The 27956-nt window shown below is 46.5% G+C and overlaps 2 protein-coding genes across 4 annotated transcripts; one reads left to right on the forward strand and one right to left on the reverse strand.

The window, feature by feature from the left end:
* Positions 1 to 2052: 2052 nt before the first annotated feature.
* On the reverse strand, positions 2053 to 19255 carry PPP1R10 (protein phosphatase 1 regulatory subunit 10). Of its 2 annotated transcripts, none has more exons than XM_054558634.2 (20): positions 19136 to 19255; positions 18050 to 18572; positions 11427 to 11544; positions 10666 to 10752; positions 10368 to 10503; positions 9435 to 9486; positions 8379 to 8456; positions 8068 to 8241; positions 7737 to 7842; positions 7522 to 7634; positions 6589 to 6689; positions 6183 to 6330; positions 5948 to 6106; positions 5603 to 5849; positions 5374 to 5437; positions 5070 to 5264; positions 4810 to 4885; positions 4446 to 4559; positions 3584 to 4291; positions 2053 to 3307 (listed from the first exon to the last, which is right to left on the reverse strand). In XM_054558634.2, the coding sequence occupies exons 3-20, from the start codon at positions 11531 to 11533 to the stop codon at positions 3198 to 3200; spliced, it is 2775 nt and encodes a 924-aa protein (XP_054414609.1). In that variant the 5' UTR covers positions 11534 to 11544; positions 18050 to 18572; positions 19136 to 19255; the 3' UTR covers positions 2053 to 3197. The 2 variants fall into 2 exon arrangements, with proteins under 2 accessions (XP_054414609.1, XP_002816698.1); XM_002816652.6 differs by having other exon boundaries at positions 18800 to 19161.
* Positions 19206 to 27940, forward strand: MRPS18B (mitochondrial ribosomal protein S18B). Of its 2 annotated transcripts, XM_054558636.2 has the most exons (8): positions 19206 to 19520; positions 21074 to 21182; positions 21290 to 21387; positions 21502 to 21570; positions 24387 to 24453; positions 25344 to 25446; positions 26428 to 26487; positions 27046 to 27940. In XM_054558636.2, the coding sequence occupies exons 1-8, from the start codon at positions 19206 to 19208 to the stop codon at positions 27074 to 27076; spliced, it is 852 nt and encodes a 283-aa protein (XP_054414611.1). In that variant the 3' UTR covers positions 27077 to 27940. The 2 variants fall into 2 exon arrangements, with proteins under 2 accessions (XP_054414611.1, XP_024103907.2); XM_024248139.3 differs by lacking the exon at positions 25344 to 25446.
* The last annotated feature ends 16 nt before the right edge of the window (positions 27941 to 27956 follow it).

Below are 27956 nucleotides of genomic sequence, written 5' to 3' on the forward strand. Positions count from 1 at the left end.
GCGCCACCACGCCCGGCTAATTTTTGTATTTTTAGTAGAGACGGGGGTTCTCCATGTTGGTCAGGCTGGTCTTGAACTCCTGACCTGATCCACCCGCCTCGGCCTCCCAAAGTGCTGGGATTACAGGTGTGAGCCACTTCACCCGGCCCCAAATTTGTTGTCTAATAACCTCTTCAGATGATCCTGATGAATGCTAACAGACTTGAAAACCGCCATTCTCAACCCACATGTTAAACATGTTAATATCTTCAACTGCCCCATATCTTCCACACACACTCCCCCCAGAGTGATATATCCTTTTATTTTTAAGATGGAGTTTCACTCTTGTTGCCCAGGTTGGAGTGCAGCGGCACAGTCTGCAACCTCTGCCTCCTGGGTTCAAGTGATTCTCCTGCCTTCCGAGTAGCTGGGATAACAGGTGCTAGTCACCACACCCAGCTAATTTTTGTATTTTTAGTAGAGATGGGGTTTCTTCATGTTGGCCGGGCTGGTCTCGAACTTCTGACCTCAGGTGATCCAACCGCCTCGGCCTCCCAAGGTGCTGGGATTACAGGCGTGAGCCACCGCGCCCAGCTGTAATTTCTGGTTTAAGAAGAGTGGAGGCCAGGCACGGAAATGGGGAAATGGAGTTTCCCTATGTTGTTTAGGGTAGTTTTGAACTCCTGGGTTCCAGTGATCCTCCCATGTTGGCCTCCCAAAGTGCTGGGATTACTGGCATGAGCCACCATGCCTGGCCAGAGCCACTTTGGGAAGAGCAGTCTATACTTACCCTTTTGTTTTTTTGTGATGGAGTTTTGCTCTGTCACTCAGGCTGGAGTGCAGTGGCATGATCTCGGCTCACTGCAACCTGCACCTCCTGGGTTCAAGAGATTCTCCTGCCTCAGCCTCCTGAGTAGCTGGGTTACAGGCACCCAGCTAATGTTTGTATTTTTAGTAGAGACGGGGTTTTATCACGTTGGCCAGGCTGTTCTCAAACTCCTGACCTCAGGTGATCCACCCGCCTCGCCTTCCCAAAGTGATGGGATTACAGGCATGAGCCACTATGCCCAGCCCTTTTTTTTTTTTTTGAGACAGGGTCTTGCTCTGTTGCTCAGCCTGGATTGCAGTGGTACAATCATAACTGTGAGTTTGAACTCCCAGGCTCAAGTGATCCTCTCGCCTCAGCCTCCCAGGTAGCTGGAACTAAAGGTATGTGCCACCATGCCTAATTTTTTGTATTTTTTGTACAGACCTGGTCTCCCTATGTTGCTCAGGCTGGTCTCAAACTCCTGGGGTCAAGTAGTCTTCCCACCTCGGCCTCCCAAAAGTGCTGGGATTACAGACATGAGCCACTGATACCCAACACTAACCTAGCTAAGGTCACCCAGGCTGCAGAGAGGTAGAGCTGGGACAATGGCCTTTATCTGACTCCAGCATCCTCAGGATTTCCTCCCTTATCTGTAGAACGTGGATAAGATGACCAAGAACACATCCTAGAGGGCATGATAGCGAGGATAGGACTGTTCTAGGAACACACACGAGGCGTGTTAAGACTCAGAAAGATGAAAACCAGGAAAGAGCCCTGTGGCCGAGATCTACTCTGTATCCTAGAGTGTTTTATGTACTTTTTGAAGCATTTTTCCACCAGTACTTAATAGCAACTGTTAGATCAAGCATGAGCTCCAGAGGAGTAAAAATCAGATTCCACAGATTTGTACTAATGTATCTAACACAGGTGGTAACGGCTTTTTTAAAAAAAGCAGTCCAGGCCGGGCGCAGTGGCTCACGCCTGTAATCCCAGTGCTTTGGGAGGCCGTGGAGGGCGGATCACGAGGTCAGGAGTTCAAGACCAGCCTGGCCAACATGGTGAAACCAAGTCTCTACTAAAAATACAAAAAAATTAGCCAGGCATGGTGGCAGGTGCCTGTAATCCCAGCTACTCAGAAGACTGAGGCAGGAGAATCCCTTGAACCCAGGAGGCAGAGATTGCAGTGAGCCGAGACCGCACCACTGCACTCCAGCCCAGGCAACGGAGCGAGACTCTGTCTCAAAAAAGTCCAAACACACCAGGGGTTAAATAAGCTGCTTCTCTTTCCACTGTTTATTATTAATGTACAAAATATACAAAACCAAAAAAAAAAATACTCATCCTCAAATCCATTTTGGCTCTAACCCAAGACCCTGCACAAAACCCAACCAATCCACTGTTTTCATAGAAAACAACTGATGCCAAGGTGAAGGAGAGAACTGGGAAAGGGCAAAATCATCTTGTTGAATCCCACCAGGAAGGCACCTGGTGAGGATTCAGAGGTGGTTGACAGGGTGAAGTAGCTGGAAGCCTCCTTCACACTGGCAAGGTTCCAGGTGGGAGCAGGGAGTGAGCTGACTCCCAAAGGCAGTGCATGTAGTGTGACTTGCAGGCCCAGCATGCCGGGCCCAAGTTGATGAGAAGCTGGTCTCACTGAAGTATTTTATCAAGTCTCCAGACTGGCTGTAGTTGGCAAAGGCAGACCCGCACCACCGGTCTCACCTCTGCCAGCTAAAACTTGCACCGGATGCAGATATGAGTTCGCCATCATCGAACCTAGCAGACCCAGGATGCAGACTGGGTGTTCACAGAAAGTTCAAGGTCCCACTTGAGAAAGGACTAAGAATGGAGAGCCCACGCTGGGGGAGGAGTGGGGATGATGTGTGTTCCAGAACTCAAATCCAGCTGATTGAGCCCTCTCAGTGCAGTGGGATATACAATACCCCTTCACCATCTCCCCACCCCATGAGGAATAATGAACTTAGCTGGGATGATTTAAGTGCAGCTGATCCTGTGTCAGAGTTCTGTGTGCATGTGGGGACCCACAATAGAAGGGTAGGGGTGTTCTCCAGGATAACCAGCTTTAGGTTCTCAAGCATTAAGGGTAATACTGGAAAGGGGTTTGGGGTACAGGGCAAATCTTCTCAAAAAGTGAAGCCAACTGGGTCTCCTCTTCAGCAGTCCAGGAACGTTTCCAGTCTCTCTCCTCCCCAGACTGGAGGAAAATATGTACATCAATGCGCACCAGTGATCAGAAAACCCCCAGGAACCCAAGCAAGTGGGAACTGAGGGGGCCGGCTCCTCATCAGCTGGGGAAAAGGGAAAATGGGCCTCACAGAAGCCATAACAGGGTGGAGGGAGCGAGGCTGCAGTCCACAGGGGTTGTGTGAACGGGGCAGGCAAATGGTCCCTAGGGCAGGGGGGGCCCATTGACACCCGGGTGGTAGAAGGCACAGTTGTTCTCATAGCGGCAGTTCCCCTTCATCATGAAATGTCGGCAGACAGGGCGGTTTGACATGTCTGTGGGAACGATGGCAAAACAGTTAGACAGGAAATAGCTGAGGGCAATGCCACCCTCACCACCCCTTGTCCATGGCATCCTGAGAATTGTCTTTCAGAGACAGTCTTGGGGATTTGGGGGAAGAGCATAGAGTAGGAACTGCTATGCATACTAGGACATCAAAGAGACGGGCACCTCATGTTCTGCCTAGCTACCAACAGTAGTGACTCTCACCCACTCCCCAAAAGCTTGTATGGGACACCAAAAGGCATATGGGGAACAGGGAGCATCCTCACCTCCTCCATGGCTGTGGCCTCCATCGTGCCCTCGGTGGCCCCCTCCCCCGTGACCAGGACCATCATGGCCACGGTGCTCATGAGGAGGTGGCCCTCGATGGTCATGGCCTCGGTGACCAGGGACATCATGAGGCCGGTGGCCATGGGGCCCGTGTCCAGGGCCTTCATGGGGACGATGTCCACCACTTCCACCCATGCTTCCGCCAGGGCCTTCGTGGGGGCGATGGCCACTGCCACCACTGATGCCACCGCCAGGGCCTTCGTGGGGACGATGTCCTCCACCCCCACCCATGCTACCACCAGGGCCTTCGTGGGGACGATGCCCACTGCCCATGCCACCGCCAGGGCCTTCGTGGGGACGATGTCCACTGCTGTTGCCCATGCCCCCACCAGGGCCTTCGTGGGGACGATGCCCACCACCTCCAACCATGCCCCCACCAGGGCCCCCTCGTCCATTTGGGGGTCCTCCTCCAGAGCGACCTCCTCTGGCACCTCGGAATGGAGGAGGAGGAGGAGGAGGAGGTTCGTTTCCTCCTCGGCCACCTCGGCCTCTATGGTATGGTCCAGGACCTGGTCCTGGACCCCCCCGCATTGGGCCACCCCGCATAGGGTCGCCCGGGCCATCCCAGAAGGGATCACCCCCCCGGGGAGGGGGTGGAGGACCTAGAAGACGTGGACCCACTGGCCCACCAGGGCCTCCATGGGGACCTGTAAGGGGAGAAAAAAGAGAGACAGTATCAGCTACCAGGAACTGCCATCTCCCAACCTAAACCACCACCTCCCACCTTCCAGTCAATCCTATACTATTATCAGACTGAAATTAAGCAGATAAGCCCATTCCAACCTTTTACTCACCACCTACCTGGCATAGGTCCCCCAGGTCCAGGGGGAAAGTGCTGCATGCCCTTGGGGCCCCCAGGACCCCCTGGTGGGAAACCATTGGCTATTGGGCCAGGGCCTAGGAGTCCATGTGGCACTGTTAATGAAAACAAGAGTAACACAGCATGAGCACTCTAGAAGACTAGCATGATCTCCCATTTAGGTGCAACCAACTGACCCTCTCAAACCAACCTGGCAGAGCAATGCTCTCTCTGTCCAGTCTTCCCCTCCCATTTCTTGCCTAGTGGCCACAGCCCTGTACTCTTCTGCATCTGTGAAACCCTGCTTCCCCCAACTCCACTGCAGGCTTCCTCCCCCAGTCCCCTGGGGCTGGCCCTGAAGATTACCTAGCATCTGCTTGATCTTGTCCGAATAGTCTGGTTGTTTCAGTAGTTCCTCTGAAGGATGACTGTTTGGGCTACCCTGTGAGGATGTAAGAAGGCAAAGTCAACAGACAGAAAGGGTAACAACCATGGCGAAAGAGCGCCAAAGATTAGGGGTAAGTGGGTAGATGTGGAGAACTGGGGTAAGGCAAATGGGAGACAGTGAGGAGAGAGAGCTTAAGGAGGCTCCACAGAAGGTGGAAAAGGGGGAGGAGGGTGCATACCATGATGGAGGTGAGGATCTCCTGGACATTAATGCCTCCTCCTCCAGGGCCTTGGGGGCCCTTTCCAGCACCCATGCTTCCCATAAGATTGGCCAGAACTGGAGGCAACTTGGAGCCTCCTGCCCCGTCAGGTGAGCCACCTGACCCCCCAGGTTCCAGGGTCTCAACATACGGAGTCTCATCCATGGAACACTCCTGAAAGGAGAACAAAAAAATCAGGACTGACAGAACAGAGACATTCTCACATGAAAGATGCACTGAATTCAATGACCATCACAATTTCCATCACAGAACATTGACTTACCTCATCTAGGGGGATGAGTTTAGGGGGTATGGGCTCGTAGGGCTCAGGATCAGGCTCATGAGGACTATCAGGAACAGCACAGGTGAGAGAAAAAAGAATGATAGTCAAGTTATTAATTCAGGCCCTGAAAGTAATTTCTAACCTCCACCCCTTAATTACCCCAGCTCATGTTCCCCTCAGGAGTGCCCAAGCACTCAACATCCCAGGGCATGAACCCCACTCTGCTCACCTCTCCTTGTTCAGGAAGAGCTCCTGAAGGATTCCCTTCTCCCGCTCAGCCTGGATATATCGCTCCTGACTGTTGCTTCCAGGGGTGACAAGAGGTGAGGGCAGAACCAGGGGCCGGGGGCACACCCAGGGCACCTTCTCCTCCATGTTGTCATGGCTCAGACGCCGCGCTGTCTCAAATGCATGTCGGTCTGACAGTATCTCTCGCTTAGCTGCCTCGCCAAAGTCCTTGATCTTATTCACATTTACTATCGGCAGGGGAAGAAAAGCAAGAGGGAAAGTAAGCACAACGAAGTCCTTTCAAAATCCCTTAAACACACCTATTACAAAGGAAATGACCTCTTACCTCGTTCAGTTTCATCCAATTCAAAATAGAAATATTCTCTCAGTTTGCCTTCCTCAGGCCATGTCACACTTTTCCTCTTCCTGCCTTTCCGGGTCAGTTGGTTAGGATCTCCAGGACTCTCCACTGGCTTGGCATCCAGAGCTCCTGGCTCCAAAGAGGCTGGAAGCAGAAGAGGTTTCAGACCCAGATCCCTCCTTTCAGAAAACCCCCCAAACTGAACCAGTTTCTAGATTACCTGTATCCATGAGCTCTGGGACTTCAACAGGGGGAACCGGGGTGCCTGGACGGTCTGTGTCCATTGCCTCAGAAGGTGGTGCTGGTTCTGGGGAAGAAGGTTTGGCTGTGCTTGGTTCTGTGCTCGTTTTCCCTTCAAAGGGGCTTGGCTATGTGAAAAAAAAGGAAGTTAATGAACTGACTAGAAAGCCAAGGGCAAGGCAATTAGTCCAGGGTCCCAGGCACAGTCCCCCAACAGTTCCTATATAAAGGAAGACTCTGTCTCCACAATGGTCTCACCTGCACCAGTCTATATCCAAGGCAAAACGCCTCTTGTTGTCCTCCCCGACAACTCCTAGCTGCTGTGCCCTTTCTTCTACTTTACCTTTTATACTCTGTCACTGAAACCTACTTCTGGGAGCCCATACCTTGGCAGCCGTAGGTGACAGCACTTTTTTCTTCTTCTTAATTTTGATGCCTGGAACAGGGGCTGAATTGAGAGCATCCAGAAAGCCCAGGCCCTCCATAGCTACAAAAAGAAAGAGCATCAAATGACATCATCAGACCTCCTTCATAATCCTACACCTGCAAACACAGTCCAGGCATAAAATGAGCCAGTGAAGACCCTGCCTCAACTTAGGACACGATAAGCTCAAGAGGACCAGGTAGCACATGCAGGAGGATTCACACAGGATATTCTTCTTGTTATTCTAGGTTTCTCGTGGCAGGCAAGCCATAGCTTTGGATGTGAATTATAGCTCAGGTAACTGACGAAGTGAGCCCCTGGGAACACGACAGATCACCTTACCAGGTGCTCGTGACCAGTCACAGAATGGCACACCTCCCTATCTTATCTCTAAAATTACTCCTAAGTGACCCCTGAAACGGGAGTTCCAGAGATACAAAAAGTAAGGGGGACCAAGAAATCAAAGGAAAATGGAGGGAAATAATAAAAGAGAAGGGAAAAAAACTTCTCGTTCCCAGGGACATTCATTCCCATAAGAGTTTGCTCCTGGCCGGGTGCAGTGGCTCACGCCTGTAATCCCAGCACTTTGGGAAGCCGAGGTGGGTGGATCACAACGTCAGGAGATCAAGACCATCCTGGCTAACACAGTGAAACCCCGTCTCTACTAAAAATACAAAAAATTAGCCAAGTGTGGTGGTGGGCGCCTGTAGTCCCAGCTACTCGGGAGGCTGAGGCATGAACCCGGGAGGCGCGGAGCTTGCAGTGAGCCAAGGTCGTGCCACTGCACTCCAGTCTGGGTGACAGAGTGAGACTCTGTCTCCAAAAAAAAAAAAAAAAAAAAAAAAAAAAAGAGTTTGCTCCTAATTCAAAGTACATCTCCCCACTTTAGACTCACGCTGTGGCGGGATGATCTTCACTTTGATCTCTTTGGTGGCATTAGGTGTTGTGTTGAGTGGCTTGTATTTCTTCTCTGCAGGGGGAGTAGCATCTCCTGGAGCAGCTACGTTGCTGTCAGAAGAGGAACTGTCATCAACATCTCTGACTCACCCCCTCTTGCTCCCTTGTGTCCACAGATCCACCCCATTCAGAACCTGAGAATACGGTCCATACCTCTGACGTTTGAGGGGGATGGGTTTAAGGTTGTACTTGTCAGAAACCACCACTGTGCTGGCGTTCTTCTTCACAGGCACCAAGGATGGTGTCTCCAGCTCTAGTCCTGGGGAAAGAAGCATGGTGTGGGCAGCTAAACTCAAACCCCCAGACCCCCGAATTTCCTCCCGTTCTCACCCGCAAATGTTCTTCTAGCCTTGTAACCAAAGCTTCCTCTGCTAGTCTTCCCTCTTCCATACGATTAACATACCACACATCAAATTATTCCCCCCATAAGGCTCTGGGTGTGCACATGCCCACAAACCCTCCAGAGGCCAGCCGCCAGTCTTACCAGTGGAACGGAACTTGGCATGACTGGGTGCTGTGGTGCGAAGAGACTTGGGCTTCTCCCTCTTCTTCTCTGGGGCCTCCTCAGCCCGGGTCTCAGCCTTCACCTCTGTCAAAGGTCGCTCAGGAAGGGTAGTTCGACTTTTTCCTTCATCTTTACGTTTCTTCTTATCTTTCTCTGTTGTGAAAAAACAAAGCAGAAAAGGATTTTATTTAGATAAACACTGTCAGAGGTGAAGCAGACTGGGAACACCTAAAGGCCACATCCCAGTAGGAAAGAAATAAATACAAAGGATAAAGGACTAAGGAGCTTACCAGCGGGCTGGGTACTGCTCTGAGAGCGGATGACAGCCATCCAGTCGCTGACAAGGACTGAGGCCAATTTCCGGAGCTCTGCAGGTGACAGAAAGGGGAAATGCCTAAATAATGTAAAATAACGTTCTTCCAGGAACAGAAAATGGAAGGTTTGAGAAAATACTGTGAAAATCTATGTAATGGAGAAAGTAACCCAAAGTTTTAAGAAGAACATGAGATATGCTTAAAAACCAAACTCTTAAAAAATGGAACAATGAATTTGAGTTGTGTTCTACTTAGATAACTTTCAACTCTGATGTCATCACACCACTCTGGAGTTAAAAGACCTAATATTTATTTCAGAATATGTGGTTAAAATCTACATTAGTAAAAGACTACATATTGGGTGCAGTGTACACTGCTTGGGTGATGAGTGTACCAAAATCTCAGAAATCACCATTAAAGAACTTATACATGTAACCAAAATCCACCAGTTCCTCAAAAACTGACATTTTTTTAAGAAGCTACATTAGTTGCTTTATGTATAACACACCTAATTGTTACAACAATCTGAAGACTTTTTATTTTCCTTTATAGATGTAAAAACAAGAATAAAATTTGTTTCTAAATATATGAAAAAATACTTTGTAACTCTTTCCTTTTGTACTTGGCAAATAACATCTCTGATCTATGGCACCTCTCTTCTGGCCACTTATAAACTCATTTCATAATTTATCATTTAGTAATAAGATTTTCATAGATGAGACACGCTAGGATGATACTATTTCCCACAGCGAATTTTTAAGTGTATGTGCTTTATAACAGGCAATTTTAGGAATCAGCTTCCAGTTAAAGTATGGCGCCTTATATTCAGCAACAGAGAAATGAACAACTTTGTAATTGAGAACAGGAAAGAGGGTACAGGTTAGAGGAACCTTCTCTTTAAAAGAAGAAAAAAAGCAAGGTGAGGTAGAAGGAGAAAAGTGAAGGGACAATCCAAGGATGGGAAAAGATATTAAGGTAATTAAGTGGAAGTAATAGAGAAAAGCCCATGAGAGAGCAGGAGTGGCACCCTACCTTCATCCTCACTTGACTTGCTCAGCTGCTTCACCAGTTTAGCTGTGTTGTTCTATGAGAGATGGGAGCAGCAGAAAGGTAAATGCCAGGAGGCAAACAATTCCACTTAGAGCTAAAAACGACAAAAGTTACAATCCCCCCTGCCTTTTTTTTTTGAGACGGAGTCTCACTCTGTTGCCCAGGCTAGAGTGCAGTGGCGCAGTCTTGGCTCACTGCAGCCTCAACCTCCCAGGCTCAAATGATTCTCCCACCTGAGCTTCCTAAATAACTGAGACTACAGTCATGCACCACCACATCTGGGTAAATTTTTTGTTTTTTTTTTTTTTGTAGAGACAGAGTTTTATCATTTTTGCCCAGGCTGGTCTTGAACTACTGGGCTCAAGCAATCCACCCACCTCAGCATCCCAAAGTGTTGGGATTACAGGTGTGAGCCACCATACCAGGTTGACACATTCTTTTTTTTTTTTTTTTTTTTGAGACGAAGTCTCACTCTGTCGCCCAAGCTGGAGTGCAGTGGTGAGATCTCGGCTCACTGCAACCTCCACCTCCTGGGTTCAAGCAATTCTCCAGCCTCAGCCTCCTGATTAGCTGGGACTACAGGCGCATGCCACCATGCCTGGCTAATTTTTTGTATTTTTAGTGGAGACGGGGTTTCACCATGTTAGCCAGGATGGTCTGTCTCCTGACCTCATGACCCGCCCGCCTCAGCCTCCCAAAGTGCTGGGATCACAGGCGTGAGCCACCGTGCCCAGCCGCCACACACCTATTAAAGGAGATAAATTCAAGCCAAGTCTTCTTATTCTAAATTCCTATTTTTTTTCCTGCCATTCTACCTCACAGGCCCAAGATTATAGCCACATCAGTCAGTGTGAGTTTTTCATCCATTAGACTAAACCAAAAAAGGAAGAATCAGTGTTTAAAGACTAAAGGTACCTGCTTGAGATGGTCTACAGTGAGCGGTAGGTGCTGCAGGGTCAGTAGAATTTGCTGGAGGAGGGGAATGTTGTTAGTTGTCTTTGAATACGTCAGCCAATTGTTAAGAAGTTTGTAGCCGCCAACGTCAATAAATCTGCAGACAGGCATGAGAGTCTATCAGTAATGCCCTTTCTAGGTTTTGAAAGTACCACATCCTACAATCCCAGTCTCCCAACAATGACCCAGGAACCCCATGCCTCACCGCCCCATCTTTTAGCTACACCTTCCCATTCCAACCATCCAGATCCCCACTTACTTGACCAATATTTCTGGTGAACGGGTCTGCAGGAGAATGTTCAAGTAAGTGCATCGACTCACCATCTTTCGTGCTTCCTTCATCAAACTGCAGGAAATGAGTTAGCGTTAGAAATGAAGCAGCCAGTATCTCTTCTCTTAGCAAAAGCGCCTCTCTGTGAACTGCCTAGAGATTCCTGATGACTTGGAACTTTGCTCCAGAGAAGGGGAGTCACATACACCTCTAGGAAGATGGGATGGATCCAGTGCGACATGGAAGCTTATGGGAGACCAGAGACACTGAAGTCTCTGACCTGGGGAGGAGAGCATCGCTGCCTCCCTAACACATAGGATGAATTCCATTCTGCCTCCAGGTGATAAGGCTATCCCTCAACAACTGTCCCTAATAGTCTGTTCAAGACTGGCTTAGTTATTTACTCTCCCCTGAAAAACCTGAGAATCCCTGAAGGAAAATAACATTATGGGTAGGTGGAACATGAACCAAAACAGTCTAGAATTCTGTTACCAGGCTACCCTGCTCTCATTCCAACGCATGACTCCCTTGGGACTGTGGACGCCCAAATCTCCAGCTTCCATTATGATCAGAAACAAGTGATCATCTTTTCCTATCCCTTATACTAAAATTGTTAGATTTTAATCCTATCGCACTGACTGTCTTTCCCTTTCCTTTCCAGGATCATTCCAGTCTGCCTCAACTGCAGCCATGTTTTAACATACCATATTCTCTACTCACAGTGAATCCAAAAAAGGGTAAAGACTCACCTGAAGATCTTGGAAATCCCATCCACACTTTTGACTTCCCCATCTCGGTTAAGGAAGCTGTCCAGGCCCTTGAGAAGTTCTTTGGGGTCTATGGGACCCGAACCCATGACGGTGGTTTCTACGGTAAGAGGACAAAACAAACAAACCCACAGAATAAATGGGTGGCAAGGACTATCCAAGTAGGCCTTCTAATAAACCACATCTCTATATTTGACAAAGTATAATGACTAAATATTCAACTACGCTATTTTTTAGATATGAAAAATCAACAGACTACTTGCCACTACTGAGAAAATAGCCCTGGCAAGTTAAGCATGGGGAGCATATGTGACTGAACAGGAAAGCAATTCGATTGGAGGAGTAGGGCAGCACACCTGTCCCTCCCTCCCAGCAGCATCCTTCCTAGGATGGCTGAACTTCACTAGATCGTACTAGAGCTAAAATCAGTTCCCATAACAAGATGTTCAACTCTCCAGGGCATTTATATCTATTGTTAAGTCCTGTCTTCCCTAGTTGCTGATAAATTTGGCTTGAAAAACAGCCTATAGCTTGAAAGAAATTGGGCCAATCTTGGGTGTTTGAGCTAAATGTCTTATAAGAGTTGATTCCTTTTTATCTTAGCCCATTAAGAGTCATAATCACTACACATGGCAAGATATGTATCAGCTGAAGTGGTAGATGATGGAGAACAAAACAAAACTTGAAAACAGAATCCCTCCCTAAGGAGATCTGGGGGTAGGTGCCAGAGATTGAGACAAATGGATGCATGGAAATCAAGCAGGTCCTCCTAGATCTTGAATAGACTGTCACTCATTAACCAAACACTACACAAGTTTTCACTGTCTCCAAGTTAAAAGGAAGCTAGTGGTTTGTGCTTTCAAAAGCAAAGATGTGAATCTGGTCCTCTCCTCAAAAATCACGCTGTACAAGATCCCCTAGGAAAGCCTAAAACTGAAAACCATGGAACCTAAGAATGGAACAGATAAAGCCAAATGCTAGAAAAATTCCCTTTTAAGCAGCTGTTTTAGACCAGGTTGGGAAAGGAATTAGTTAAAAGCTAAGCTCCTTTTATGGAAGGGACAGGCCAGAACTGAAGTTCCAGAAAGGTAATTTAGGATCAATATGGTTCTGATTGGGATTTTTATCTACACTGCCTCTAAATACTTGCTTCTAAGATCCAAAAAAGTGGCCGGGTGCAGTGGCTCATGCCTGTAATCCCAGCACTTTGGGAGGACAAGGTGGGCAGATTCCTTGAGCGCAGGAGTTTGAAACCAGCCTCGGCAACATGGCGAAATCTCATCGCTACAAAACATAAGTCGAGTGTGATGGTGTGCACCTGTAGTCCCAGCTACCCGGGAGGCTGAAGTGGGAAAATGGGAGGACTGCTTGAGCCCAGGGATACTGAGGCTACAATGAACTGTGATTGTGCCACTGCACTCCAGCCTGAGAGACACAGTAAGACCCTGCCTCAAAAACAAACAAACAAAAAACCACCAAAAAAGAAAGCCACTTCAGCAATATCTGCCTTTGGGCAATAAGGCCAAAACTGAGTAGCAAGAAGAGGCAAGAACAAAACCTTCCTCATCCTACATCTAGCACTGAGGTAACAGACACAATCCCAACAAAAGGGTAGAAAAATCAGTATTTTACAAAGATGAGTAGTTTTGTGCCGGAAAAAACACAGGTTTCTTGTAAGATAATGCAAATTAGTTCTATTTGTTCTCAAACAGAAGAAAAAACATAAGCATAACAATCTCAGCCTTTTAGTCCTCCCAAGAAAAACGTCAATAAATTTCCAAATGTGTAGGTCCTAACAACCTAGGCGAGCAGCAGCAGAAGCAGGGAGGAGGCAGCCAGGAAGGGTAGGAGTATAATCTTGGCTCTGGAGATCATAACCTGTGGGCTGAACAGAGGGAGAGATGAGGCAAGAAATGTTGAGAAGTCGCTGCTGCCCTGGAACCTCCACAAGTACAAGTGGAACCTGAGGTCAGAGAAAAAACATTCAAGGAGAATACTGGAAAAGATTAGATGTCCGTGGGCCAAATCCACTCAAGTGTGGTGATTCCTACACACACAGAGACAGACACAGAAATAAAGGTATTCTTCCCATGTAGTGAGATACTATAAAGTGATCTATAGAAACCATACAGAGATACGATAAAGGGACACATAAAACAGACATCACATCTGTTGGAGACTGGAAAAGCAATGTATGGGTTCCAATAACAACATATCATAAGCAATCAAGAGACTAAGAAATTTTTAAAACTCTCTCTCTATATATATATACACACACATACCTACCATTAGATTCCCAAAGCAAAATATATGCAATTTGACAAAAGGCCTTGAATTAAACATCATTTCAAATCAGTTCCCCTTGACTGAGTCAAACCCAGAATTGAATATATATAACCCTGGAGAATTCCCTTTTGCATATCCAACTACAAGCTAAGCCAATAAATAGACCTACTACCCCTATTTCCTTCAGACACTAAATAAACTGTCATCTGAGCTCAAGTGTTCCTTAAGAGGATGGGAGACGAGAGAAGAGCCAGTCTTAGAAAAATGGACCAATGAGTACAAAGCTAAATTCTGTCCAGTGCCCTCTGCTGGGAATGGAATCCAGGGACTTTTTTATTCCCATATGTATAAACAAGAATAAAAGACATTAATAGTCAAAGGGAAGCTAAGAGACAAAGCAAAATTAGTGTTATTCATTTTCCGCTACCTATATTTTGGAAATATAAGTGAAATTTTGTCTCATGAGCACCAATCTTGATAAAATGTAAGTGGGTTTTCTCATGATGGCCTTCCTTCAGGAAGATTAGTTCTTATTTAAAATTAAGGACCCCAAGTGTCTTATAACCTAGTTTCCTTACTTTGAAGTCAGTATATTTTGGGAAAAAACCAAACAAGTTCCAAGGCACTCAAGTGGAAAGGAATGTAAAGTCCAACATTTCGGGCACAGGGCTACAGCAGAGAAGGCAAACTGAGTTGATGAAGGAAGGCAGGGGCTGTGACTAAGTGTTGTAACATTACCTACTGAAGATCTGGAGTCTAGAATGAAAGCTTAAGAAACCTTTCTGGAACCACAGATAATCCACGGCATGATTATGTCTTCTTTTAATGAGCTGCTATTTCCTTGACTGCAGAACATACAGAAGGTGGGGAGTGAGGTAGCAACCCCCTGGCCTACCTCCACCTCATCCTAAGCTATGCGTTCCTTATGGAGAATGTTTCAGGCAGAGCCATACTCTACTGGCACAAAGCACTGGGGAATTTTCTACCATTTTTACCAGAGATAAACGTCTGTGACACCAACTCCTGCCTTCAAAATGAATTTACCTGAGGGTTATTCAATTAAATAGGGTGAAAAAATATCCAGCATAGCTAAAGTTATTCCACACCCATCACCAATGAAACAGGACTGAATTGGTTCAGGATAAAAATTCTGTGCAAGTCAGAGCGCTTTAAAAAATAACTGTCTTCTAACAAAAGGAGAAAAAAGTCCCAAATTTACCTTAATTTAGAGGCACTTCTGGAAATGAAAATGATTTGTACCTAACTCCTTATGTTCCCCTTCCTTTCTTCAGTGTTTTCGGCATTTCCTAGTTTGACTCAACAGTGGACTGAATTATGTCTCTCAGGTGATTCATCACAAGGTCATAGCTTTCTTCCAAGTAGTAAGCCCCTACCCCTCAGTCATTTTGCAAACCTGATACATGAACTCCTCAAAAGCTTATCTGCCTTGCAATAAAGATGCAAAATGATACACCACCCCGACTCATAGAAAAAGACCCCAGACTAGAACTCTGGCCACAAACTACAAGGATCAGGTTTTCCAAGATTCTCTGAATGGATGTGGTTCCCCTAGTAGACCTGGCTTCCCATCTCCCATGTTAAGGAAGACCTTCTTTATTAATCCCCTGGCTCACTAGAGATCAGGAACCCCAGTGGGTAGAATGTTCAGCTCCCAAGGAAGATATGCTGCAGAGGCACATGGCAAACTGCTTAAAAGAAAAAAAACAAAACAAAACAAAAAAAACTTGTAGTCAATAGACATGTGTAAGAGTCCCTCCCATCCAATCCAGAAGCTTAAGTAATAATTTGAGAATCTGTACCAGTAGGAAATTAGCCCTAAGTCTCACCCAAGTCACCACAGGGCAGTTATACTTTCCAATTCTGCCTAGAACCTCCACGCTTCAGTGCAGGACTTTTAAAAATTAAAATTATATGGAGAGTCTGATAAAGATTTGACTTTGAAAAATTTGGGGGAAGGAACAAGACACCCAATACCACCCTCAGATAGGGCATGGCTTCTGAACATGCACCAACTGCCACAGTACTGCACGAGTTGAAAAATGAAGAGGACATCATTTTTTCATTAATGCTTTTAAGGAATTTCTTTTAGAAGGGAAGGAAAAAGAAATTCAAAAAAGGTGGCTCTTTGGGGAAAAAAAAAATGAAAGTTGTGAAATGTAATACCAGAAAGGTTTTGCTTACCAGAAACCGTAGCTTGATTCCCCCTGCCTTGAGTTTACAACTGCCGCCTCCTTTCCTAAAGATTCACTTCTTATCCTAGTACCAATGTACAGGAACTAATCAAGTGCAGAACGTGTTACAGCACTGAATACAGAGTTTATCCCCAAACTGAGAGGTGGGAATGAGGGCGATTTAGAAGAAAATCCTAAAAGTACCCACCTTCCCCCGATTCTCATTACACAAAGCGACCAAATGCAGGAGGCCCACTGGTTCCTGAGCAGAAATGGCACACTTCAGTGTCATTAGGCCCGTTTATCTCCAAGTTACTCTCGCAAGTCCTTGTGTCTTTCCCATCTCCCTTTACACACATATATACATACACACACGCTCGCTCACACACATCCTCAAAGCTTCCCAGTCTTAGGTTTGCCTGTTTTTTCACCCCTGGCAGCTGAAGTGGGGAAAAATTACAAGCAGTTGTGATGAGTGAAGGGAAGTGAAAATAAAAACTGGTTCTATAAAAACTACAACTACCCAAGGAGATGGACAGCCTTGATACTTAATTCCTATAAGCTCCTATCCTTTTAAGATATTTTATATAATGAAAATAAGGAAAATGTCTTCTCCCTAGCAGCAACGAGCACAGGCAGTGCAAAAGCATCTGCTCAGGGGTGGAGCTTCAAGAGGGTGGAAGGAGGAAGAAAGCTGATTACATCACCTTTCAAGGCTGCTCCTCCCACTTGACCAAGTTTCTAGGGCGGCCCTAAGCTCAGGATGGCAAAAGGGGGAAAAAAACAACAAAGACGGAGGGACGCCATTTTGTAATGGAGAAAAAGGACTTAAACTTTAAAAAGCCACCCGGCTCTGCCGGTAGCTTCAGTTACATTATAAAACACCTTTTTAGTAAAAAAATCAAAAGCCAGTTCCCCATCGTGAATAATCTTTGACCTATTTTGATCAGTAAGAGCGTAGTGAAAATTAAAGCAATTAAAATATTAAAAAGAACAATTTTCTGCAGTGAAGAACTGAATTTGCAACGGAGGTTCAACCGACTACCATCGACCACCCCCATCCTCCCTATAGAGGGAAAGGGGGAGGAAGGACTTGGACCCCTCTCAACAAATAGGGTTGAGGTGGGAGGACAGGAAAAAAAATGGGTCAAGACACAACCTGCAACGCCGCTTGGAAGACAAAAGGACAAGGAAAGTCGCCATATTGAAGCAGGGAAGAAAAAAATTCCTTTTAACGACACAAATCTTTTAGAAAGCTAGCATTCAATTGCACTAAATGGCTTTTAAAATTATACTCCTAAATTCCACATTTCCCAACCTTTCCACCCTCTATTTAACTGTACCTCCCCCACCAAAAAATATCAAGTTAAAATGTTAATCACTCTTTTGCTTTTAAATACCTATGCAATCTGCAACAATTATAAGACATTCTTTACCTCCCCAACTATTATCTTGTATGTACTGGCACTAAGATTATATTTTGTCCTAAGTGTCTTGCAATCTTTATTCCTAGATTGCCACCTATTTTAACCACACAAATATACCCCAAGCAAATTACATTAAAATTGAGAGGATTTAACAGTCATTTAAAAAGTTATAGCGAGCTATTATTTCTCTGCCCATCTCCTTACCCTGCAATCTTTATGTACAGATTGCTTATTAATCTGGCAAATTGAAAGGCACCCTGCTTGTCTCACACACAAAGAAGTGGTACTTCTGGGCCACAAGATCCACCATCTCTTGTATGTGAGCTCATTAACCCTTTTGAAGACTGCTGCTAACCAGAGGAAGGTAACCATTCCTCCTTATATAAACACGTATGGCTTTGGCAGTCTGGAAATTGGCTGGATTACCAAGGGTTAACCATCAAAATCCTCACTTGCTGGCCCTCCCTCCACCCTCTCTTTGCCTGCAGCAGGGCAGGGAAGAGATAGGTGGTAAGGGAGAGAGAACAAGACTGTTTAGACCCACAGGCCCTTTTTAATGGAGATTAAGTGACCAGATTGGTCCTTCTCCAGTTCTCTATTTGTTCTATGGTCTCATTTCTTCCTCTCATTATTTTTGGTTTCACAACGGGAAACGTTGATTTCTTGTTGCAAGGCTGGTTTTTGAAAATTCGACACTTACTATCCAATTTTTTTGCGACGTCAGCACCTCGGGCTCAGGGGGGAGGGGGTAAAATTTTGGAGGAAAAAAAATAAAACAACCAACCAGGACCCAAAACTCAATTATTTAGGGGGCCTCATTGGATCAAAAAGTCTTTAAAAAAAAAAAAGGCCAACTCAGTATTCATTTCCCCCCCCACCCAACTCCATTTAGGGAGGGGGGTCGCAGAAAAAAGTTCTGAGTGGATTCAAAAAAGTAAACGCTGGATGAGTGAATTTGGGTGGTTTGGGAAGGGAGGGTGGTTGATTATTTTTGAAGTTATGTAGTGACGGTCCTTCGGCCACAGATTTCAAGTCCCAAGCAGCGTGGGCTGGTGGGGTGGGCAAGATAGGTGGGAAGGGGCAGAAGACACAAGTGGTTGGGCTGGTGGCTGCTGTTTTCCCTTTCCCCCCTCTCTCAGGATCCTTTCAAGGGCTTAGATGTTGCTGCGGCTTGTTTCTGTTTTCCTCGTGGCCGGCCTGTCCTTCTCCGAGAAAATTCAAACCTGGGATAAAAGGAACACAAGGGAGAAAGATGTAATCAGTACGGGTTGCTTCAAAACACCCAGAAATGCCATCTTTGTTGTCCCCAAACAAACCTCTGTGTCCCATCCTGATCACAACCTCTTTAAGCCGTGGCTCTCAAATGAACCCATCCACCCCTACCTCGCTTCCCAGATCCAACGCTCTCCGCAAAATTTTACCCACTAAACAACAAAGTACGCAAACTTACCTCTAAACGAACCCCAGAATGGCGGCCGCCCGCTCGGGTGGAGTCTTTTATACCCGGACGCCGCCCAACGCGCCCAAACGTGCTAGTGAAACGCCCTTGTCGCGAGACATTATACGCGAGGCGTGAACTCATTGGTCAACCCAAATGACAATTCGCCAACTGATTGGCTACTCTCGCTTCATCTTTGCTCCGCCCCTTCCCCTGGCACTCTCTTCCGCCTCCTTCCTGCCTCCCTGTCGCGTGCGCGTGACCAGAGAGCCTAGCACCTCCCTTTCCTCTGCTTCCGCCACTTCCGCCCTGGAGAACATTTCTCACCCAGGGTTGGTAGAAACGTACCGGCGCATGCGCACTGACAGGATCCCGATAAAAATCGCCTTCAAAATTGCTTAAAAGGCAAACTCTAACAATGCGATCTAAGAGTCGTAGTGACTGGCCAAGAAAAAACCCAATTTTGACGTCTAATTCGATTGTGACGCAGTTGAAATTAGCTTCTCCCCCATGCCTCCCCTTTCACGCTTCCGTCCTGACGCAAACGTACGGCCGCCTTCCGCCCTGCGGACTTGTCCTTGGCCCTGCCCTAGTCAGTTTCCTGAAGCATGCGCAGTTGCCTTTCCGTCAATTCCTGTGCTGGGCGTACGTCAAGATGGCGGCGTCTGTATTAAACATCCTGCTGAGGCGGCTTCCTATGCTTTCTCTCCTCCGAGGTTCTCACAGAGTTCAGGTAACTCTTCGAAGTTAATTTTGCACAACCTCAAGTTGGTTATACCTTCTCTAGGTTGTCGCTCCACTGTCAGGAATCCACGAGTGGAGACCTTCCCACGTGTTTGTGTCTTAGCTGTCTAGGCAGTACTTCCTGCAACCCCCTCCCACACCCCGCGCATGTTCTAATCCCGAGCCGAGGACTAAGCGCCAGGATTAGGTGTCATCCTTTTTCCAAAATGCCATCTCAGTAAAATAACTAAGTGATGGAATTGACCCCCGTCCACCCTCAGTCATGCATAACCAGCTTTTTAAAAGTTATTTAAATAATTAAGGGGCCGTGCTAATCTCTGTATCGTTGCAATTTTAGCATAACATATGTGCTCCCCAAGCGAGCGCCACAACCAGCTCTTAACTATGCAAGTGGTGTCTACATCTGTGTTGCTCTGGAATGTCCTTGGGGAAATTAGGGATCCCAATTTCTACCAACCTTGCTATTTCCCAGTAAGGTCAGGATATATTCTTACGACCTGAGGACAGTTTCTCAGCTCTCTTTATTAAATCAGTTTCTTACCAGAGTTATGAGAGCTTAACTCCGTCCTTTGAATTGAGGTTTCCCTCCAGTCTTGTGTACTCACCTCTCTGGAGGTTCTTGGTGGGGCACGGTGAGATAGGAAGGCTTGCCCAGCTGCCACTTCCTAAAGTGGGACTGAAGAGTGGTGACAGAGGTCAACACAGAGTTAATAACAGCCTTGGTAGCTTTAAAACTAGCGTTAGGACTCAAGTTTGTTCTGCCCTGTAGAATGTTGACCTTCAGCTTTTATGAAAATGGGCAACTCAGTGACTTCATTGGATTGATTTGGAGACTCACCTGTCTTCTGCATCCCCTCCCCACCACACATCTTAGTTCCAAGAACCTAGATATCCTTCCTGTTACTTTATTCTTCCACCAGAGTCAATTTATTTCCAAAAAGCAAGAATACCTTTTATGTACTAGATTTTTTTTTCTTTTTTCTTTACACGGAGTCTCACTCTGTTGCCAGGCTGGAGTGTAGTGGCACAATCTTGGCTCACTGCAACCTCCGCCTCCCGGGTTCAAGCGATTCTCCTGCCTCAGCCTCCCGAGTAGCTGGGACTACAGGTGCATGCCACCACGCCTAACTAATTTTTGTATTTTTAGTAGAGAGAAGTTTTCACCATGTTGGCCAGGATGGTCTCGAGCTCTTGACCTCATGATCTGCCTGCCTCAGCCTCCCAAAATGCTGGGATTACAGACGTGAGCCACTGCGCCCAGCCTTGTACTAGACTTTTTACTTGTTTTCTGAAATAAGATTGTTTTTCAGGCATATATCCCCTAACTTAGCTTTTCTTTCAGGATCCAGTTGTAGAAAAGGAGAGTGGTTGTTGATTTATGTCAATTTAAACCCAACAAAAATACTTAACTTACATATGTATTCCTGTTATATTCCATTAATGCAGTATGTATGCATTCCCCCTCTTTCCAAAGTGTGATAAGCAAAACAATTGAGTCCTTTCCTTAAACTCATTCTTTTATTTTTTTCTTCTCCTTTATAGGTTCCCCTGCAGACTCTTTGCACCAAAGCTCTCTCTGAGGAAGATTCTTTGTCCCCAGTTCCCATTTCTCCTTATAAGGATGAGCCCTGGAAATATCTGGAATCAGAAGGTACCTCTAAAGGGGGAAAGGGAGGGTCAGATAGGATTTGAGATAAGTGGGCAGAGCCACCCACTACACTCCCACCCAGGAATAACTTGTATGATCTTTCATTTCAGAATACCAGGAGCGATATGGTTCTCGCCCCGTCTGGGCTGACTACCGCCGCAACCACAAGGGTGGTGTACCCCCACAGCGGACTCGGAAGACATGTATTGTGAGTTTCTGAGAGTGGGATGTGGAGTGCAGGGAGGCCACAAGTAACAGTAGCAGCAGCACTTTTTCTGACGTGTTTGAACATCCTTAACTGCTGTTTTTTTTCTCTCTACAGCGTGGGAATAAAGTTGTTGGGAATCCCTGCCCCATCTGCCGAGATCACAAGTTGCATGTTGACTTTAGGGTAAGGAGAGTCTTTTCTTTTTATGGTAAGAAAAATAAAGATTAGGGGCTGGGCGCAGTGGCTCACGCCTGTAATCCCAGCACTTTGGGAGGCCGAGGCAGGTGGATCACAAGGTCAGGAGATCAAGACCATCCTGGCTAACATGGTGAAACCTCGTCTCTACTAAAAATACAAAAAATTAGCCAGGTGTGGTGGCGGGTGCCTGTAGTCCCAGCTACTCAGGAGGCTGAGGCAGGAGAACGGTGTGAACCTGAGAGGCGGAGCTTGAGGTGAGCTGAGATCGCACCACTGCACTCTAGCCTGGGCGACAGAGTGAGACTCCATCTCAAAAAAAAAAAAAAAAAAAAATTAAAAAGAAAAATAAAGATTAGGAGCCCCTTTGCAGTGCCAAAGAGATTACTGTGGGTGCCCTTCGTATATCCTGGAGGCCCTACAGTCTGTTTTATAGTAACTGTTTCTGGCATCATAAAAACATTCCTCCAGCCTTTTACCTTCTACTATGGATTGTACTGAAAGTTTTATCCTATGCCTATGAAGTTTACAGTCTAAATTGGCTGGTAAGAGAAATGGTTATTTCTTTTTTTTGAGACAGAGTCTTATTCTGTTGCCAAGGCTGGAGTGCAGTGGCGTGATCTCAGCTCACTGCAAGCTCCGCCTTCTGGGTTCAAGCGATTCTGCCGCCTCAGCCTCCCAAGTAGCTGTAACTACAGGCTTGTGCCACCAAGCCTAGCTACTTTTTGTATTTTTAGTAGAGACAGGGTTTCACCATATTGGCCAAGCTGGTCTCAAACTTCTGACCTCGTGACCCGCCCGCCTCGGCCTCCCAAAATGCTGGGATTACAGGTGTGAACCACCATGCCCAGCCAGCAAAATGGCTATTTCTAGTGGCAGAGCCAATATCCAAAGATTCGTTTGTATTCATTACAGTTATTACCAAATATATTGGCCCACTTTCTTCCTGAGGTTTTTTTTATTTCCTTGTCAATGTTCAGTGCCATGCTGGGACCTGGGGCCAGAGGGCAGGTGTATGAAGCAAGATAGAGTCCAGTATTTTTCAAAAAGCCTTCAATATGTGAGAAGGACAGGCTTTGTTCCTTAAAGAATTTGCAAACATATTGGCTGGGCGCGGCGGCCCATGCCTGTAATCCTAGCACTTTGGGAGGCCCAAGCGGGTGCTTCACCTGAGGTCAGGAGTTTGAGACCAGCCTGGCCAATGTGGTGAAACCCTGTCTCTGCTAAGAATACAAAAATTAGCCAGGCATGGTGGCAGGTGCCTATAATCCCAGCTACTTGGGAGGCTGAGGCAGGAGAATTGCTTGAACCCGGGAGGCGGAGGTTGCAGTGAGCTGAGATTGCACCACTGCACTCCAGCCTGGGCAAAAGAGCGAAACTCCTCAAAAAACAAAACAAAACAAAACAAAGAATTTGAAAACATTATATTCATAAAATAGATAATAGGAGAGTGTTCTTCTGAGCTTGCAGCAAAAGTATTAGAGTAGAAGCTGTATGGCTGATCAGGGAAGTAGTAGAGCATTTGGATAACAGTCAGAAAATGGGGGTATTTGACTGCAGTAAGAACCCTTCTGACACAGGTTATTTAGGAGTCCCATAGATAATTTCCCAGTTTCAACTGCATATGATTGGTTATAAAAAGAGATTATGGCCAGGTGCGGTGGCTCATGCTTGTAATTCCAGCACTTTGGGAGGCCAAGGTGGGTGGATGACTTGAGGTCAGGAGTTCAAGACCAGCCTGGCCAACATGGTGAAACCCCGTCTCTACTAAAAATACAAAAAAAATTAGCCGGGCATGATGGCGGGCACCTGTAGTCCCAGCTTCTCGGGAGGCTGAGGCAGGAGAACCACTGGAACCTGGGAGATGGAGGTTACAGTGAACCAAGATTGCGCCACTGCACGCCAGCCTGAGCAGCAGAGCGAGACTCCATCTCAAAAACAAAACAAAACAGAGATTATAATTAATTACATAACCAAGAGAGAGAAATTTACAAATTTAGTAGCATGGGTGATTCTGCTTGCATTCTACTCTACAGTGTACCTGCTTTTTCCTCAAGAGTCTCATTTTCTACAGTTAATTTGCTGAGTGAGAGTTGTTCTACGCAAACTGTAAAATTATTCTTAGTATATAAATTATATTCAGCATGCTATTGAATACATTAGTTGTTTATACATACACATTACAATATCATTTTTTGGGTGATTTCTGGGATTTCCAATGACCAGCCCCAGTTTTTCACCTGAAGGCTGACGTTAGAACTTAACCTCTGCAGGCCGGGCGCGGTGGCTCACGCCACCCAGCACTTTCTGAGGCCAAGGTGGGTGGATCACCAGGTCAGGAGTTCAAGGCCAGCTTGGCCAAGATGGTGAAACCCCGTCTCTACTAAAGATACAAAATAATTAGCCAGGTGTGGTGGCAGGCGCCTATAACCCCAGCTACTCGGGAGGCTAAGGCAGAGAATTGCTTGAACCTGGGAGGCGGAGGTTGTAGTGAGCTGAGATCGCACCGCTGCACTCCAGCCTGGGCAACACAGGGAGACTCTGTCTCAAAAAAAAAAAAAGAACTTAACCTCTGCATAAGAGATTTCTATGGGAGCACAGTGACAGAATATGGGATGTGCAAGGATGGATTCAGTGAATTGATGAAGCCAAACTGGGACATGAAGGAGGATAGCATCTGGAGAGCTGTAGAGGGGTGAAGGTGGTCCATGTGGGTGTGTAGGGATTGTGTACTTTCAGTGTTCAAAGATCTTGCTGCTCTCCCTGCCTCTTTCCTCACGTTTCTCTACCACTCTCCCCCACAGAACGTGAAGCTCTTGGAACAATTTGTCTGCGCCCACACGGGTATCATCTTCCATGCTCCATACACAGGTTAGCCCATCATCCCTGCATCACCAGAGAGCTTTTCCTTGTGGCATGCCTTGTTTATGTAGTTGGCCAATAGGTATTTGTTCAGTGGCTCCTACTTATAGCCTAAAAGGTCTGGCTGAACCTTTTGGAAATCTTGGCTTGCTGGAGGCTAAATCAATTAAATGTGGACAAAAGAAAAAGACAAGTACAGCCAGGCATGGTGGCTCATGCCTGTAATCCCAGCACTTTGGGAGGCCGAGGCAGCTGGATTACCTGAGGTTGGGAGTTCGAGACCAGCCTGACCAACATGGAGAAACCCTGTGGTGCATGCCTGTAATCCCAGCTACTCGGGAGGCTGAGGCAGGAGAGTCGCTTGAGCCCAGGAGGCAGAGGTTGCGGTGAGCCGAGATCCGCCATTGCACTCCAGCCTGGGCATCGAGTGAAACTCCATCTCAAAAAAAAAAAGGAAAAAGAAAAAAACAAGTACTTCTATAAGCAAACTATCTAAATGTAGTAATTGATAAACAGTGATTAATTCCTTTCTATGGGGTCTTTTCACTTTTACAAAAGACTTCTCACAAATTGTCACATAAGTTATTTTATATCATTGTCAATTGAATTAGATTTTCCAAACTTGGAATTGTAAATTTAACAATTCAGAATTATATCTATTCCCTAACTACAGTCATAGGGCAAATCTGGCCCACTGCCATGTCCATTTGTTTTCATATTTTCTGCAATTGGCTTCCATGCTACAATGGCAGAGTTGAGTAGCTGAGACAGAGACCACAGGACCTGCAGAGTTTAAAATATTTACTGTATGACTCTAGACAGAAAAATTTTGCTAACCCCTGCTCTGAAGCAAGACAAATTTGCAGAGAATAATTTTTTGGTTTTTTTTTTTTTTTGAGATGAAGTTTCACTCTTGGTGCCCAGGCTGGAGTGCAATGACGCGATCTTGCCTCACCACAACCTCTGCCTCCCAAGTTCAAGTGATTCTCCTGCCTCAGCCCCGTGAGTAGCTGGGATTACAGGCACATGCCACCATGCCCGGCAAATAGAGATGGGGTTTCTCGATGTTGGTTAGGCTGGTCTCAAACTCCCGATCTCAGGTGATCCAGCCGCCTTGGCCTCCCAAAGTGCTGGGATTACAGACATGAGCCACTGTGCCTGGCAGAGACTAATCTTTGTTTTTATTTTTATTTTTTTTTGGGAGGGGGCATGAAGTCTCATTTACTCTGTCACCCAAGTCTGGAGTGCAGTGACATGATCTTGGCTCACTGCAGTCTCCACCTCCTGGGTTCAAGCAGTTCTCCTGCCTCAGCCTCCCAAGTAGCTGGGATTACAGGCACGTGCCACTATGCCTGGCTAATTTTTTTTGTATCTTTAGTAGAGACAGGGTTTCACCATTTTGGCCAGTCTGGTCTTGAACTCCTGACCTCAAGTGATCCTCCCACCTAAGCCTCCGAAAATGCTGGGATTATAGGCATGAGCCACTGTGCCCGGCCTTGCAGAGAATGATCTGAATTCACCATTATTGGGGGTGGCAGTACAATCAGTGTTCAGTTTGTCAAGAGTTTCTTGTAGTCAAGCTGTAAAGGCTGAAGGGACTATTATTGTTACTCTGTCAGATTGCCTTCCCCAACTCTGAAATCTCTTCTCCGTTTATTGAATCTTTTTCTGTGGATTGTTCAGCTCAACCCTCTAACCACACTTGCCCATTAAATTGTGTTCTCCCTGTCTTGGAGGCTTTACTATTAAATGGCTTCTCTGTAGTGGCTAGACCCTCCTAAATCTTTATCCCAGCTCTCCAAGAGATGGGGGAGATTCTTTCCATTGGGCAGATGGGGAAACTGAGGTCCATGGAGGGGTCAGGGGAAAGGGGTCATTAGGTAAAGCCAATCCTTCCCAATCTACCCCTCTGTCACCATATGGAAGCAGTTGTGTTCTGTTATTTACTGTGCCTTAAAAAACAAGATATTTTTCTCTCCACAGGAGTCTGTGTGAAGCAGCACAAGAGGTTGACCGAGGCCATCCAGAAAGCCAGGGATCATGGTGAGCATGAGACAGGGCACACAGCAGTTTTGTTTAGGTATAAGGAAGTTGACTTAGGGCTAGAAAATGGAAATAAATGCTCACACCTGTTCAAGATGGTAGCAACCAGCATGTTCTTCCTGACATTCCATTGTCCCCTGTCCTTTCTCCTGAGTGTCTTACTTTATCATTATCCTGTCTCCTTGTTCTTTGTCTTTCCATCCTTTTCCCTCGTATTTTACAACTGCTGGTCTCAATGCCATAGGAAGATCTTTATATAAATGTCTAGCCCTGGACTACATGGCACTGCTGCATAAGTTAGTAAAAGGTATACCCCTCTGCTAGGGCAGATGCAGCTTCATAGTCCTTGTTCAGCGCTGCACAGCTTTGTAAGCAAGAGCCCCAGCAGCATGTCAGCGCACACTTGCCTCTGGGCCGGTCACCTGTTTGCAGTATACAACATGTATAAATGTACCTAGTGGCTCTGACTGCTCCCTCCCTTTATAATCCGTTTTCTTACTTCATCTAAACCACCCTCCTCATTGCCTCTTAAATTTTTCTTCTTTTTTAATCCCTTAGGTCTCCTCATTTACCACATCCCCCAGGTTGAACCACGGGACCTTGACTTCAGTACCTCTCATGGGGCTGTGAGTGCTACTCCGCCAGCCCCCACCCTGATCTCAGGTGACCCTTGGTACCCATGGTACAACTGGAAACAGCCACCGGAGAGAGAACTGTCTCGCCTTCGCCGGCTTTACCAGGGTCATCTCCGAGAAGAGAGTGGCCCCCCACCTGAGTCAATGCCCAAGATGCCCCCTACAACACCAGCGGAAGCCTCCTCCACTGGGCAGACAGGCCCCCAGAGTGCTCTGTAGGGGCTGTAGACTGGGAAGAGAGGCCAGGCGTGGTGGCTCACTCCTGTAATCCCAGCACTTTGGGAAGCCAAGGTGGGCAGATCACTTGATCCCAGGAGTTCGAGACCAGCCTGGGCACCATGGTGAAACCTCGTCTTTACCAGAAAATACAAAAATTAGCTGGTGGTGGTGGTGCACACCTGTAGTCTCAACTATTGGGGAGGCTAAGGTGGGAGGATCACTTGATCCCAGGAGGCGGAGGTTGCAGTGAGTTGCAGTCACACCCCTGCACTCCAGCCTGGGTGACAGCTAGACCCTGTCTCAAAAAAAAAAAAAAAAGACTGGGAAGAGAGCCAGAGGGACTAGGAGATAACGTCTATGTAGGTTTATGTGATGGGATATCACCCTGAAGAGTTGTGTTTTCTGTGGCCAATGACAAATCCAGGAAATGAATGTTGCTGATAGGGATAAATCTTGAGACTGAGGGCGGGCAGTACAGATGTGTATGGGAAACCCCAACCCCTATATATATTGTAAATAGATGGGCTGGGCTAAACATTGTTGCTGTTTCATACTTCTACCAACTCAGCTTTTACACAATAAAGCTCTACTCTCCTGCCTCTGGTTTGCTTTGGG

This window comes from Pongo abelii, chromosome 5, assembly GCF_028885655.2.
Source record: "Pongo abelii isolate AG06213 chromosome 5, NHGRI_mPonAbe1-v2.0_pri, whole genome shotgun sequence".
In the NCBI taxonomy this organism is placed as follows: domain Eukaryota; kingdom Metazoa; phylum Chordata; class Mammalia; order Primates; family Hominidae; genus Pongo; species Pongo abelii.

Bases quoted from the DNA above. Each gene is read 5' to 3' on its own strand.
- PPP1R10 (XM_054558634.2), bottom strand. From the start codon at position 11,533: ATGGGTTCGGGTCCCATAGACCCCAAAGAACTTCTCAAGGGCCTGGAC. The intron at 8,242-8,378 runs GTAAGCTCCTTA...TTTTCACAACAG, and splicing joins GAGCAGTACCCAGCCCGCTG to AGAAAGATAAGAAGAAACGT. The intron at 5,265-5,373 runs GTAAGTCAATGT...TTCTCCTTTCAG, and splicing joins AACTCATCCCCCTAGATGAG to GAGTGTTCCATGGATGAGAC.
- MRPS18B (XM_024248139.3), top strand. From the start codon at position 19,206: ATGCGATCTAAGAGTCGTAGTGACTGGCCAAGAAAAAACCCAATTTTG. The intron at 21,183-21,289 runs GTACCTCTAAAG...CTTTCATTTCAG, and splicing joins GAAATATCTGGAATCAGAAG to AATACCAGGAGCGATATGGT. The intron at 26,488-27,045 runs GTGAGCATGAGA...TTAATCCCTTAG, and splicing joins CCAGAAAGCCAGGGATCATG to GTCTCCTCATTTACCACATC.